At 35.4% G+C, this 14,109-nt stretch overlaps 2 protein-coding genes across 2 annotated transcripts; both read right to left on the bottom strand.

Moving 5' to 3' along the window:
• Nucleotides 1–610: 610 nt before the first annotated feature.
• Nucleotides 611–6,583, bottom strand: LOC138323430 (uncharacterized). The gene is made up of 4 exons (XM_069268053.1): nt 6,481–6,583; nt 5,970–6,144; nt 1,758–2,136; nt 611–1,253 (listed from the first exon to the last, which is right to left on the bottom strand). Exons 1-4 carry the CDS (start codon nt 6,560–6,562, stop codon nt 657–659), a joined length of 1,233 nt encoding a protein of 410 aa, XP_069124154.1. The 5' UTR covers nt 6,563–6,583; the 3' UTR covers nt 611–656.
• Nucleotides 6,584–9,578: 2,995 nt separating this feature from the next.
• Nucleotides 9,579–14,087, bottom strand: LOC138323438 (uncharacterized). The gene is made up of 4 exons (XM_069268065.1): nt 13,981–14,087; nt 13,476–13,650; nt 11,750–12,128; nt 9,579–10,221 (listed from the first exon to the last, which is right to left on the bottom strand). Exons 1-4 carry the CDS (start codon nt 14,030–14,032, stop codon nt 9,625–9,627), a joined length of 1,203 nt encoding a protein of 400 aa, XP_069124166.1. The 5' UTR covers nt 14,033–14,087; the 3' UTR covers nt 9,579–9,624.
• Between the last annotated feature and the right edge of the window lie 22 nt (nt 14,088–14,109).

Here is a 14,109-nt window from a genome sequence, read left to right on the forward strand (position 1 = left end):
TTATAGTTGGACTTTGGTCTAACGTCCTATATAGTCATTTATCAAAATATCGACAAAAATGTTTCATTTATTGTCGTGAGTTTCAAAAATCCTATTATCGTAAACTAAAAGCGAAGCTATTTAAATAAATCAATAATATTTGTAGTGTCCGCATCATATCCAATGAATATAATATTTTGTAATATATAATAATATTGTATATTATATACCATATAATAATTTTACATAAATCGGCATCAAGAAAAAATACGTGAACAGCGAGACAAAATGGCTACTTCCGCTGCATATTTGCAGTTCATTTTGTCGTTGAAATCTTTGAAATGTTTTTTTTTGTAGTTATGTAATAAATTAATCTTTGATATATCTTAATTTCATATGAGATTTTATGAAACTCGTCTCGAAGTTTTTATCTTTGCAAGTCAGCAAACTTCTAAGACTCGTTTAATAAAATATGATATCTGAAATGAACCCTCACGATAATTGTATACAAAGTGGAATGTCAAAATTATCATCTCGGAACAAAAACTCCTTATGTCTACAACTAAATGTAAGTCAAACAAACCTAGGATAGAGTTATCAAACGATTCAAAAGAGTAAGTCATCTCGATAAGACTGTTAATCCTTTATTTATGTTATTGTATAATGCGTAACCGGAATTACACATGTGGAATGTTTTGGACAAGTGTACGTAAGCAACTTGTCACCATGTTGAGGGTTCCAACACAAATATAGGTTTTATACACCTGATGATGGACACCGGAAGTAAACCTGCTTTTCCGGAATACGACGTTCCATTTGTTGGTGCTTCCGGTAAACGATGACCCTCCTAGTCTCAAATTAACTCCGTAATACATGAACGCATCACTGTCCTGGCCGGGCGGGGAATACACTCCCATAGCGTACTGCCCGTCTGTCGTTGAAAGCACTGGGGGATCTCTGTTAGATCCGTGATCCTCTAGTGATAGTGTTTTGGTGTTAAATCTATGACCAGTTGTAAACTCGCCGGGCATGTAACCAGTAGGTGCTTCCATTTGAATATATCGTAAGTCTTGAGGCCAATCCCCGGCGAGTGTGAAGTTAGACATAAACTCAATTGCATGTGACATGCCCTGGACACCGATTTTCACGTGTTTCCAGAATGGGTAAGGGTACGTTGCCTGGTGAGTCAAAGCCGGACTTCCCCTGTGGCAATTTGATGACGCTGTTGCGCCCGTCTCGTGAGTTCCAGGTCGCAGCCAGAAGGCTGGATGTACCTGTAACCACAATACATCAGACATAATTAGACACACCAAATAATCTGTGCTACGCATGAGAAAGTGTTTTTTTTTTGCCATATACAATGTTTAGATGGTTTTTTTCTACTTTGACATGGTAAATAATATGATTATGACTCTGTTTGCTGATTTTTCATTATTGAAGAGCTCGATGCCAATACCGGCAAATGATTTGGTACTGGCCTTAAGATTGTCATTTTCTCGCAGCCCTTTTCTTGACCCGAAAAACCTAAGTAATTCATAATGACCATACCTCTTCAATCAAAGGCCATATGCGAAAAAAATTAAAATGTTACACACTTTGTAAGTGAAACAATGAATATTGTTGGGTCAGACAGTTGTTGACCACTTGTATTTTCCATGAGTCCTTGGTGATCGGTTTGCTGTCTCATAGAACTCGTATAATATGTACTGAACCTTCAGTCATTAACCATATATTAACACAATTTATAGAATGGGATACGTATCACGTATAATACCTACCTCCGTTTCCAGAGTGGTGCCATCAGCTCTTACCGACTGGATCTGGGTGTGGGTTGTCGCGTGCCTAGAGTCGTCCCTACCTCCAGCCTCCGTCGGGTTATAACACTCAATGTAAGTGTCAGAATTGCAGGCCATTTGTAATTCCCTCCCATGGTCGTACATATTGATCATCTGTTTGTTGTTCCAAACAAGACTGTCTATGGCGCCTCCCATACGTTTAGAAGCGCTTATAAACAGGTCTTTCCCGTTAGAGATTGTCCACCTGCCTTCGTATCCTCCGTCGATGTATCCAAGTCGATGTTCGCTGATACCGTTTGTCAAGTAATGGCTCACTACTGCTGTGTAGTCGGTATGAAAAGCATTGGTCAAATCGGGATATCTGTAACAAGTAGTCAGTGTTAATGGTATGAGTCAAATCGGGATATCTTAAACAAGTAGTCAGTGTTAATGGTATGAGTCAAGTTGGGATATCTGAAACAAGTAGTCAGTGTTAATGGTATGAGTCAAGTTGGGATATCTGAAACAAGTAGTCAGTGTTAATGGTATGAGTCAAGTTGGGATATCTGAAACAAGTAGTCAGTGTTAATGGTATGAGTCAAATCGGGATATCTGAAACAAATAGTCAGTGTTAATGGTATGAGTCAAATTGGGATATCTGAAACAAGTAGTCAATGTTAATGGTATGACTCAAGTTTGGATATCTGTAACAAATCAGGATATCTGTAACAAATAGTCAGTGTTAATGGTATCAGTCAAACTGAGATTTCTGAAATAAGTAGTCAGTGTTAATGGTATCAGTCAAACTGGGATATCTGAATAAAGTAGCCAATGTTAATGGTATGACTAAAGTTTGGATATCTTAAACAAGTAGTCAGTGTTAATGGTATGAGTCAAGTCGGGATATCTGAAACAAATAGTCAGTGTTAATGGTATCAGTCAAACTGGGATATCTGAAACAAGTAGTCAGTGTTAATGGTATGAGTCAAACTGGGATATCTGAAACAAGTAGTCAATGTTAATGGTATGAGTCAAGTTTTGATATCTGAAACAAATGGTCAGTGTTAATGGTATCAGTCAAGTTTTGATATCTGAAACATATAGTCAGTGTTAATGGTATGATTCAAACCGGGATATCTTAATAAAGTAGCCAGTGTTAATGGTATGAGTCAAGTTGGGATATCTGAAACAAGTAGTCAATGTTAATTATATGACTCAGGTTTGGATATCTGTAACAAATAGTCAGTGTTAATGGTATCAGTCAAACTGAGATATCTTAAACAAGTAGTCAGTGTTAATGGTATGAGTCAAGTTGGGATATCTGAAACAAATAGTCAGTGTTAATGGTATGAGTCAAATCGGGATATCTGAAACAAGTAGTCAGTGTTAATGGTATGAGTCAAGTTTGGATATCTGTAACAAATAGTCAGTGTTAATGGTATGAGTCAAATCGGGATATCTGAAACAAATAGTCAGTGTTAATGGTATGAGTCAAATCGGGATATCTGAAACAAATAGTCAGTGTTAATGGTATCAGTCAAGTTGGGATATCTGAAACAAGTAGTCAGTGTTAATGGTATGAGTCAAATCGGGATATCTGAAACAAATAGTCAGTGTTAATGGTATGAGTCAAGTTGGGATATCTGAAACAAGTAGTCAGTGTTAATGGTATGAGTCAAGTTGGGATATCTGAAACAAGTAGTCAGTGTTAATGGTATGAGTCAAATCGGGATATCTGAAACAAGTAGTCAGTGTTAATGGTATGAGTCAAGTTTGGATATCTGTAACAAATAGTCAGTGTTAATGGTATGAGTCAAATTGGGATATCTGAAACAAATAGTCAGTGTTAATGGTATGAGTCAAATCGGGATATCTGTAACAAATAGTCAGTGTTAATGGTATGAGTCAAATTGGGATATCTGAAACAAATAGTCAGTGTTAATGGTATGAGTCAAATTCGGATATCTGAAACAAGTAGTCTATGTTAATGGTATGACTCAAGTTTAGATATCTGAAACAAATAGTCAGTCTTAATGGTATGAGATAAATTGGTATATCTGAAACAAATAGTCAGTGTTAATGGTATGAGTCAAGTTTTATTATCTGAAACAAGTAGTCAGTGTTAATGGTATGAGTCAAGTTTTGATATCTGTAACAAATAGTCAGTGTTAATGGTATGAGTCAAGTTTTGATATCTGAAACAAATAGTCAGTGTTAATGGTATGAGTCAATTTTGGATATCTGAAACAAATAGTCAGTGTTAATGATATGAGTCAAATCGGGATATCTGAAACAAATAGTCAGTGTTAATGGTATGAGTCAATTTTGGATATCTGAAACAAATAGTCAGTGTTAATGGTATGAGTCAAATCGGGATATCTGAAACAAATAGTCAGTGTTAATGGTATGAGTCAAGTTTGGATATCTGAAACAAGTAGTCAGTGTTAATGGTATGAGTCAAATCGGGATATCTGAAACAAATAGTCAGTGTTAATGGTATGAGTCAAGTTGGGATATCTGAAACAAATAGTCAGTGTTAATGGTATGAGTCAAATTGGGATATCTGAAACAAGTAGTCAATGCTAATGGTATGAGTCAAACAAATTGAGATTACTGAAAGAAATAGCCATTGTTAATGGTATGAGTCAAGTTTGGATATCTGAAACAAATAGTCAGTGTTAATGGTATGAGTCAAGTTGGGATATCTGAAACAAATAGTCAGTGTTAATGGTATGAGTCAAGTTTGGATATCTGAAACAAATAGTCAGTGTTAATGGTATCAGTCAAGTTTGGATATCTGAAACAAATAGTCAGTGTTAATGGTATGAGTCAAATCGGGATATCTGAAACAAATAGTCAGTGTTAATGGTATGAGTCAAATTGGGATATCTGAAACAAATAGTCAGTGTTAATGGTATGAGTCAAATTGAGATATCTCAAACAATCAGTCAGTGTTAATGGTATGAGTCATGTTTAGATATCTGAAACAAGTGGTCAGTATAAATGATATTGGTCAAATCAGGATATCGGAAACAAAATATGAAAATAATTATCTAAATTGGATTTACGTTAATCGTTTTTTGTCTTTCTTCTTTTCTTTATTTTATGTATTTTTCAATCCTAACATTATGCCTAGTTGACTTGTCGATTTTGCTCCTAAAACAAGCATCAGAAGACATCAAAATAGAAAATGTATTGCCTATTATTCCGCAATTATTGCATTTCCTGTCTAAACATCATCTGTAATATAATAGATGCATCTGAACACAATTTGTTCATGTTATTTAGAAACTATGTACATTAATTGGAATCTAAGAAAATGAAGCGTCCGAGTATTCCATACCTTCTAAATTTTAATCAACCCCCATTCTGTTATTAAATAAAAGAGTAAAACATCATATTATGTGATTTCCATAGAAAAAAATGCATATTTATCAAGGAACGAACATCTTACAAAAATCCACCAACTCAGAGTTGGTTTGGTTTGTAAAGTTTACCGTCCCATTCAGAACTGGGTCATTTAAAGGCCCACTACCTTTCCGGAGCAAAATATATAGAGTTCTTAAAAACATTAATAACCTCAGAAAATATATACCGATGGCCTTAGATGAGGTTACAACACCAAACATATGCAAGATTTCCTGCGTAATATATGATAACAATGGAGAGTAATTTCGCTGTTTTACCGTCTGCCGCAGTAATAGCCAACTACCGCGCGGTATTTAGGAAACGGGGGAAACATAACGACCCGCGTTATGAAAATTAACATTTCATTTATTTTAATTAAATTGTTTAGGAGGTGATAATAAGTGTAGTATTAACGTTAAGTTAATATCTTTTGCAACTCTACAAAATTATCAATCTCGTTTTACATTCCCATTTTAAAAATCAAAAACCGTTTCGGAAAGGTAGTGGGCCTTTAAGGACGTGTCAGGTTTACATTATGAATGAAAGTCGGAGAGCCCGGAGAAAAATCACTGACCAGCGATCAGTACCCGGAAACTACTCCACACGGAATTCGAACTTGCGATCCAGAGGTGGAGTACTTGTGACTATATGGGTTATATATTAGGGCATCTTTTTGTTAGTATCTTAACCACTCGGCCACCACAGCCGTTATACATCATACATTTACAAACCACTCGGCCACCACAGCCGTTATACATCATACATTAACAAACCTCCATCTGATAACGAAGCTATTTTCATTATTACCTATGGACATATTGTTTGGAATGGAAACTGCCACATCCTTGCAATCCCGCTGCTAGACCGGTCGACAGCCAATGGGCTTTAGCTGCCTCTGGTGTTTGATGGATATGCAGATTAGGGTAGTTGTTCAGGTAAAACTGAGCATCAAAGACTTCAGGTGACGCCAAGTCCACAGCATCTATAACATATTAATGTCGTTATTTATATCAAATACTTCATTTAATGACAAGTCTGATGTACATATTTAGAATATCCCTTAAATATTATGATTTGTTCGAAATACTTCAATTAGTTAAGTCTAAAACAATCTTGTATGTAAATGTCATACTATCTCATTCTATAGTTAGATAGTAGAATTATAGGAGACATCTTGTGTCACTGCCACATTGATGTGACATGGTTTGACTTATTAGGAACAGCATTAACCAAGTAACATTTGCAGACCAGTGATCTGTTATCCACTTGTCATAGAGAAAGTAAGTATTAACAATCAAACTCAATACGATTGTCCTACCAGAATATGTTACACAAGTCCCACAAATCAACAACAGTAGTAGGTGCTGCATTGTTCTCCATTCAGTAGAGGACAATACCATAATATTGTCTCAGAACTGGAACATCATTATAAATAATACATGTAGATAAGATAAAACTACTTTCTGCACCTTTCCCATGTAACTGATCATGTGTATATGTATAGAAATGGAAGTTTTAGTACACATCAAAAGGAATTTATGCTCATTTGACTAAGATTGAAAATGAAAACCGAATGTTGTTTGTCATCGTTGGGGAATGGCAAAGAATGTCCAAATGTATAGATTGATGTGGTATTTGTATACCATATAAATTCGACAAATCATACTGCGATTGTTGTTGGGTCGAGGGAGTACATTCTTAATTGATAAGGTGGTATGTACTAATGCTTAGGACTCATTTTTGAGACAAACATTATTAGCGTAACACTTGAATACTGGACGTTGATATATATTTCAGGGACATTGGCTTTTTTCATTGCATTCAAAATCCTTATTTGACCACTGTTATTGATAGGACCTTATTGATACTGGAAGAACGAAGTAACATCACGGTGGCGGTGAGACATACTTGTAAGTTGATACTTGTTTCTAGTAGCCTAATTAGAGAGCAGCTACATAAATCCCCAGTAAAATTATTATATGTTAGTTCTTCTAGTGATTGAACATATTCATATTTATCACATAATCCGCCTTATATCTAGTGATTTCGCCCGTGTAATATTTTTGCATATGTCACTAGTGTAATATGACCTTGAGCGATTTTCATTAGCTGAAAATACATGTGACGTCAGACAGAAACAATAAAATGACGTCAGGAGAAATGACGTGACATCAGGATTTAGAGGACGGTGGGACAAACTGGTGGCCTTTGCTGGATTTTCGATAAAATTTTGACGTGGATTTCTTTGTTATGTAGGTATTTGGAGTTATGTTATAAAAAGTATCATGTATATTATATTTGTGTTCATTTCATTTCGGATTTTAGGAAACCCTTCTCGTAGTATTCATTTTTTCTCGCCAAGGCTCGCAAAAATAAAAAAAAAAAACTTTTTAGACTCGTTTCATAAAATCTCATATGAAATTAACACTCATGTAAGATCCTAAAAATCAACAGAGGCTGATGTGCATTTTTTCAGAGTAGTTATAGTTATAAATGTATTACATTTATTTTTTTGACGTGGATTTCTTTGTTATGTAGGTATTTGGAGTTATGTGATAAAAAGTATCATGTATATTATATTTGTGTTCATTTCATTTGGGATTTTATGAAACTCTTCTCGTAGTATTCATTTTTGCTCGCCAAGGCTCGCAAAAATAAAAAACTTTTTAGACTCGTTTCATAAAATCTCATATGAAATGAACACTCATGTAAGATCCTAAAAATCAACAGTGGCTGATGTTCATTTTTTCAGAGTAGTTATATTTATAAATGTGTTACATTTATCAAGTTATTCTAGTAAACGTCCTACCAAAGACGAGAATGTACTTTACCATACAGTGTCAATCCGTGCATCTGTGCGAACTATCACGATACTGATAAAAGGTTATCTTATTGTCTGATCATTCTATACTTCCCATTACATATTGTTGTATATTATTGATAAATTCTATGCATGCATTGCAAACATATTTTTTTATCTATGCGATTATTATTTAGAGGGAATATTTTCACAATCAAATCAAATCTAGTTGTCATCGCCTGATGATTGCTAAAGTAGCCAAAATTTTGCAAATAAAAAGGAATTATTATATTGGTTTTGATATTTTCTTAATCTTATAATCCAAGTCAATTTCTGACATCAGGTGATATTTATTTTTTTAGTTGATGTATAATTAACGTCGACTAAAATAGGAAGGAGTTACTTCCCTTACCATACAAACATAGTATTGCTTTGTATGTTGAGCTTTCATATATGTACGTCAGAGTTGTGTCACATTTTGTAACTATGAGAGAAGTTTTACTATTGAAAGAGGATTTCTTAGTTATATTTTATGGTCACATTTTATTTCACAGAGATAAAATAAAACATTCGTAATTCGGTTGTTTCGCATAATATTATGTTTTCATTCAAAATGGATGACTTAACATATATACAATTATGTGATTTTTTACAATGGGGAAACTGAAGCAAGAATGGTTATGTTGATTCACAAACCAAATATATCAAATTATCAATTGTCTCAAGTCATCGCTTTCCTATTATTGTCAATTCTATTTCAGACCAATCCGGTAGGTAAATTTTCGCTACCTTTCTGGGGTGTTGCTATAATTTCACATAATGTCACTATTTAATTATATTTTAAACACCACACTATATAAAAGCATGCAGTGACTGAGTTTGCCGTGTGGTACCGTGGTAACACATATAAAATATAGACATCCATGTTTGTTACTGATATTTATCACATAATCCGCCTGATATCCAGTGACATCTAATGTTTTGGGACGTTGTACATCAGAAGTATGGGCGTAAGATTCTCTTGAATAAAGAGCTATAATAGTTGAACATGCTTTTACTTGGACTCTTACATCCTATATAGTCATTTATCAAAATATCGACAAATATATTTGATTAAATGTCGTTAGTTTCAGAAGTCATATTATCGACAAATAAAAGCGAAGCTATTAAACTAAATCAATAATATTTTTATCATAGTATCCGCCTGATATCCAGTGAATTCCACCATGTAATATTTTTGCATAAATCGGCATCAAGAAAAAAAACATAAACAGCGAGATATGGCTACTTCCGCTGGATATTTGATGTACGTTTTGTCGTTGAAATCTTTGAAATGGGATTTTTTGTAATAAATTCATCTTTGATATATCCTAATTTCTTAAGATATTTTATGAAACTCGTCTCGAAGTTTAAATTTTTGCAAATTAGCAAACTTCTAAGACTCGTTTGATAAATATGATATGAAATGAACCCTCACGATACTTGGATGCAAAATGGAATGTCAAAGTTATTATCTCGGAACAAAAACTGCTAATGTCTACAACTGAATGTAAGTCAATCAAACAAACCTAGGATAGAGTTATCAAACGATTCAAAAGAGTAAGTCATCTCGATAAGACTGTTAATCCTTTATTTATGTTATTGTATAATGCGTAACCGGAATTACACATGTGGAATGTTTTGGACAAGCGTACGTAAGCAACTTGTCACCATATTGAGGGTTCCAACACAAATATAGGTTTTATACACCTGATGATGGACACCGGAAGTAAACCTGCTTTTCCGGAATACGACGTTCCATTTGTTGGTGCTTCCGGTAAACGATGACCCTCCTAGTCTCAAGGCCATTCCGTAATACATGAACGCATCACTGTCCTGACCGGGCGGGGAATACACTCCCATAGCGTACTGCTCATCTGTCGTTGAAAGCACTGGGGGATCTCTGTTAGATCCGTGATCCTCTAGTGATAGTGTTTTGGTGTTAAACCTATGGCCAGTTGTAAACTCGCCGGACATGTAACCAGCAGGTGCTTCCATTTGAATATAATGTAAGTCTTGTGGCCAATCCCCGGCAAGTGTGAAGTTAGACATAAACTCAATTGCATGTGACATGCCCTGGACACCGATTTTCACATGTTTCCAGAATGGGTAAGGGTACGTTGCCTGGTGGGTCAAAGCCGGACTTCCGCTGTGGCAATTGGATTTGCCTGTTGCGATCGTCTCGTGCGTTCCAGGTCGTAGCCAGAAGGCTGGATGCACCTGTCACCACAATATATCAGACATAATTAGACAAATCATCTGTGTTACGCATGAGAAAGGTTTTTTTTGTATACAATGTTTAGATGTTTTGTTGTTGTTTTTTTTTTTTTTTTTTTTTTTTTTTTTTTTTTTCTACTTAGACAAGGTAATTAATATGGCTATCACTCCGTTTCCAGATTTTTCATAATTGAAGCTTTTGATGCCAATCCGGCAAATTATGGCACTGGCCTTAAGATTCTCATGTTCAATTCAGCCTTTTTCTTGGCCAGAAAACCTAAGTAATTCATAGTTACCATACCTCTTCAAAGTATGGTGGCTGAATTGTGTCATTTTTGCTATTCCGCATTTTCGCGTGGAAAAAAACGCGAAAAAGCGAAAATGCAACGTTACTTTTTTTTGCTTTCTTGCGTTTTTCCCAACACGAAAAATCAAAAAGCGAAAAAATGCACTACGAACAAGAGGCCCAATGGGCCTTAACGGTCATCTGTTAATACAATATACAGTAGAACTGAAATACAGTAAGTTGTATGTTTAACGATTGTAAATGCTTTACCCTATGCCACCTTGAATGAAGATCAAGGTCATTCATTTGGACCAATTTGGTTGCCCTTCATTTCCAGCATGTCACACGCCCAATATCAGGTCTCTATGTCTCTTGATTATTCAAAAGATTTTAGTCATTTTGGCCCTTGTGAAATGGAATGAAGCTCAAGGTGAATTGTTTGAACAAACTTATTCACAAGAAGTCGTATAAAGTTTTTATTTTAACCTATTTGATATCTGTGATCTTGAATATGGTTAAGGTCATTCATTTTAACAAAAGCGAAATACGGGAAAAGGTACAAATTAGCCACAGTATCCAAGGCCATATGCACAACAAGAATTACACACTTTGCAAACGAAACAATAAATACTTCGCTGGGACAGTTGTTGACCACTTGCGTTTTCCTTGGTGATCGGTTTGCTGTCTCATAGAACTCGTATTATATGTCCTGAACCCGCAGTCATTAACCATGTATTAACATAATTTATCCCATAACTATGCATGTTTCACAATGGAAAACCCATGTGATAAATTCCATAGCAGTTGGTTATCGTTTATGTTTACACACTCTAGTGTGTAAACACCTACGGCGCCTCTGATTGGTCAACTTCAAGATCTCTAGATTCCGATTGCCTCTCAATTTCGGGCTACTTTTCACAGCGCATTTTCTTTTAAATATCATTATATTTACTGTTTAACATGTAGTTGCTTATTCAAAGTATTAAACAATAGAATATTGGCTCTCTATTAAGGCACTATGTTTTATGACGGAAAGATATCACTACACGTTGTATGGTGGTAAGTTTCCCTGAAGATGAAGAAATGGTCACCACGGTATAAATATAGAGTTAAAGTTATGGCCTAAAGCTCGTGTCTTTTCAAAATTTGAAAATTAACTCGAGTTTGATAAACATGATAAATAACAGTCACTTGTTGAGGAACCTCTATTTATAGAATGGGATACGTATCACGTATGATACCTACCTCCGTTTCCAGAGTGGTGCCATCAGCTCTTACCGACTGGATCTGGGTGTGGGTTGTCTCGTGCCTAGAGTCGTCCCTACCTCCAGCCTCCGTCGGGTTATAACACTCAATGTAAGTGTCAGAATTGCAGGCCATTTGTAATTCCCTCCCATGGTCGTACATATTGATCATCTGTTTGTTGTTCCAAACAAGACTGTCTATGGCGCCTCCCATACGTTTAGAAGCGCTAATAAACAGGTCTTTCCCGTTAGAGATTGTCCACCTGCCTTCGTATCCTCCGTCGATGTATCCGAGTCGATGTTCGCTGATACCGCTTGTCAAGTAGTGGCTCACTACTGCTGTGTAGTCGCTATGAAACGCCTGGGTCAAATCGGGATATCTGAAAAAAATAGTCAGTGTTAATGGTATGAGTCAAGTTGGGATATCTTTAACAAATATTCAATGTTAAATGATTTTGCAGTCAAGCTGGGATATCTGAAACAAGTAGTCAGTGTAAATGGTATGAGTCAAATTGGGATATCTGAAACAAGTGGTCAGTGTTAATGGTATGAGTCAAGTTGGGATATCTGAAACAAGTTGTCAGTGTAAATGGTATGAGTCGAATTGGGATATCTGAAACAAATAGTCAGTGTTAATAGTATGAGTCAAGTTTGGATATCTAAAACCAATAGTCAGTGTAAATGGTATGAGTCAAATCGGGATATCTGAAACAAATAGTCGGTGTTAATGGTATGAGACTAATTGTGATATCTGAAACAAGTAGTCAGTGTTAATAGTATGAGTCAAATCGGGATATCTGAAACAAGTGGTCAGTGTAAATGGTATGAGTCAAGTTGGGATATCTGAAACAAGTAGTCAGTGTTAATGGTATGAGTCAAGTTGGGATATCTGAAACAAGTGGTCAGTATAAATGATATTGGTCAAATCAGGATATCGGAAACAAAATATGAAAATAATTATCTAAATTGGATTTACGTTAATCGTTTTTTGTCTTTCTTCTTTTCTTTATTTTATGTATTTTTCAATCCTAACATTATGCCTAGTTGACTTGTCGATTTTGCTCCTAAAACAAGCATCAGAAGACATCAAAATAGAAAATGTAATGTCTATTATTCCGCAATTATTGCATTTCCTGTCTAAACATCATCTGTAATATAATAGATGCATCTGAACACAATTTGTTCATGTTATTTAGAAACTATGTACATTAATTGGAATCTAAGAAAATGAAGCGTCCGAGTATTCCATACCTTCTAAATTTTAATCAACCCCCATTCTGTTATTGAATAAAAGAGTAAAACATCATATTATGTGATTTCAACAGAAAAAAAAAATGCATATTTGTCAAGGAACGAACATTTTACAAAAATCCACCAACTCAGAGTTGGTTTGGTTTGTAAAGTTAACCGTCCCATTAAGAACTGGGTCATTTAAGGGCGTGTCAGGTTTACATTATGAATGAAAGTCGGAGAGCCCGGAGAAAAATCACTGACCAGCGATCAGTACCCGGAAACTACTCCACACGGAATTCGAACTTGCGATCCAGAGGTGGAGTACTTGTGACTATATGGGTTATATATTATGGCATCTTTTTGTTAGTATCTTAACCACTCGGCCACCACAACCGTTATACATCATACATTTACAAACCACTCGGCCACCACAGCCGTTATACATCATACATTAACAAACCTCCATCTGATAACGAAGCTATTTTCATTATTACCTATGGACATATTGTTTGGAATGGAAACTGCCACATCCTTGCAATCCCGCTGCTAGACCGGTCGACAGCCAATGGGCTTTAGCTGCCTCTGGTGTTTGATGGATATGCAGATTAGGGTAGTTGTTCAGGTAAAACTGAGCATCAAAGACCTCAGGTGACGCCAAGTCCACAGCATCTATAACATATTAATGTCGTTATTTATATCAAATACTTCATTTAATGACAAGTCTGATGTACATATTTAGAATATCCCTTAAATATTATGATTTGTTCGAAATACTTCATTTAGTTAAGTCTAAAACGAGATTTTATGTAAATATCATGCTATCTCATTCTATAGTTAGATAATAGAATAATAGGAGACATCTAGTGTCACTGCCACATATTTGTGACATGGTCTGACTTATTAGGAACAGCATTAACCAAGTAACATTTGCAGACCAGTGATCTGTTATCCAATTGTCATAGAAAGTATTAACAATCAAAATCATTACTATTGTCCTACCAGAATATGTTACACATGTCCCACAAATCAACAACAGTAGTAGGTGCTGCATTGTTCTTCGTTCAGTAGAAGACAATAACAGTGTCTCAGAACTGGAACATCATTATATATAGTACATGTAGATAAGAT

This window comes from Argopecten irradians, chromosome 1, assembly GCF_041381155.1.
Source record: "Argopecten irradians isolate NY chromosome 1, Ai_NY, whole genome shotgun sequence".
NCBI classification, from domain to species: Eukaryota; Metazoa; Mollusca; class Bivalvia; order Pectinida; family Pectinidae; genus Argopecten; species Argopecten irradians.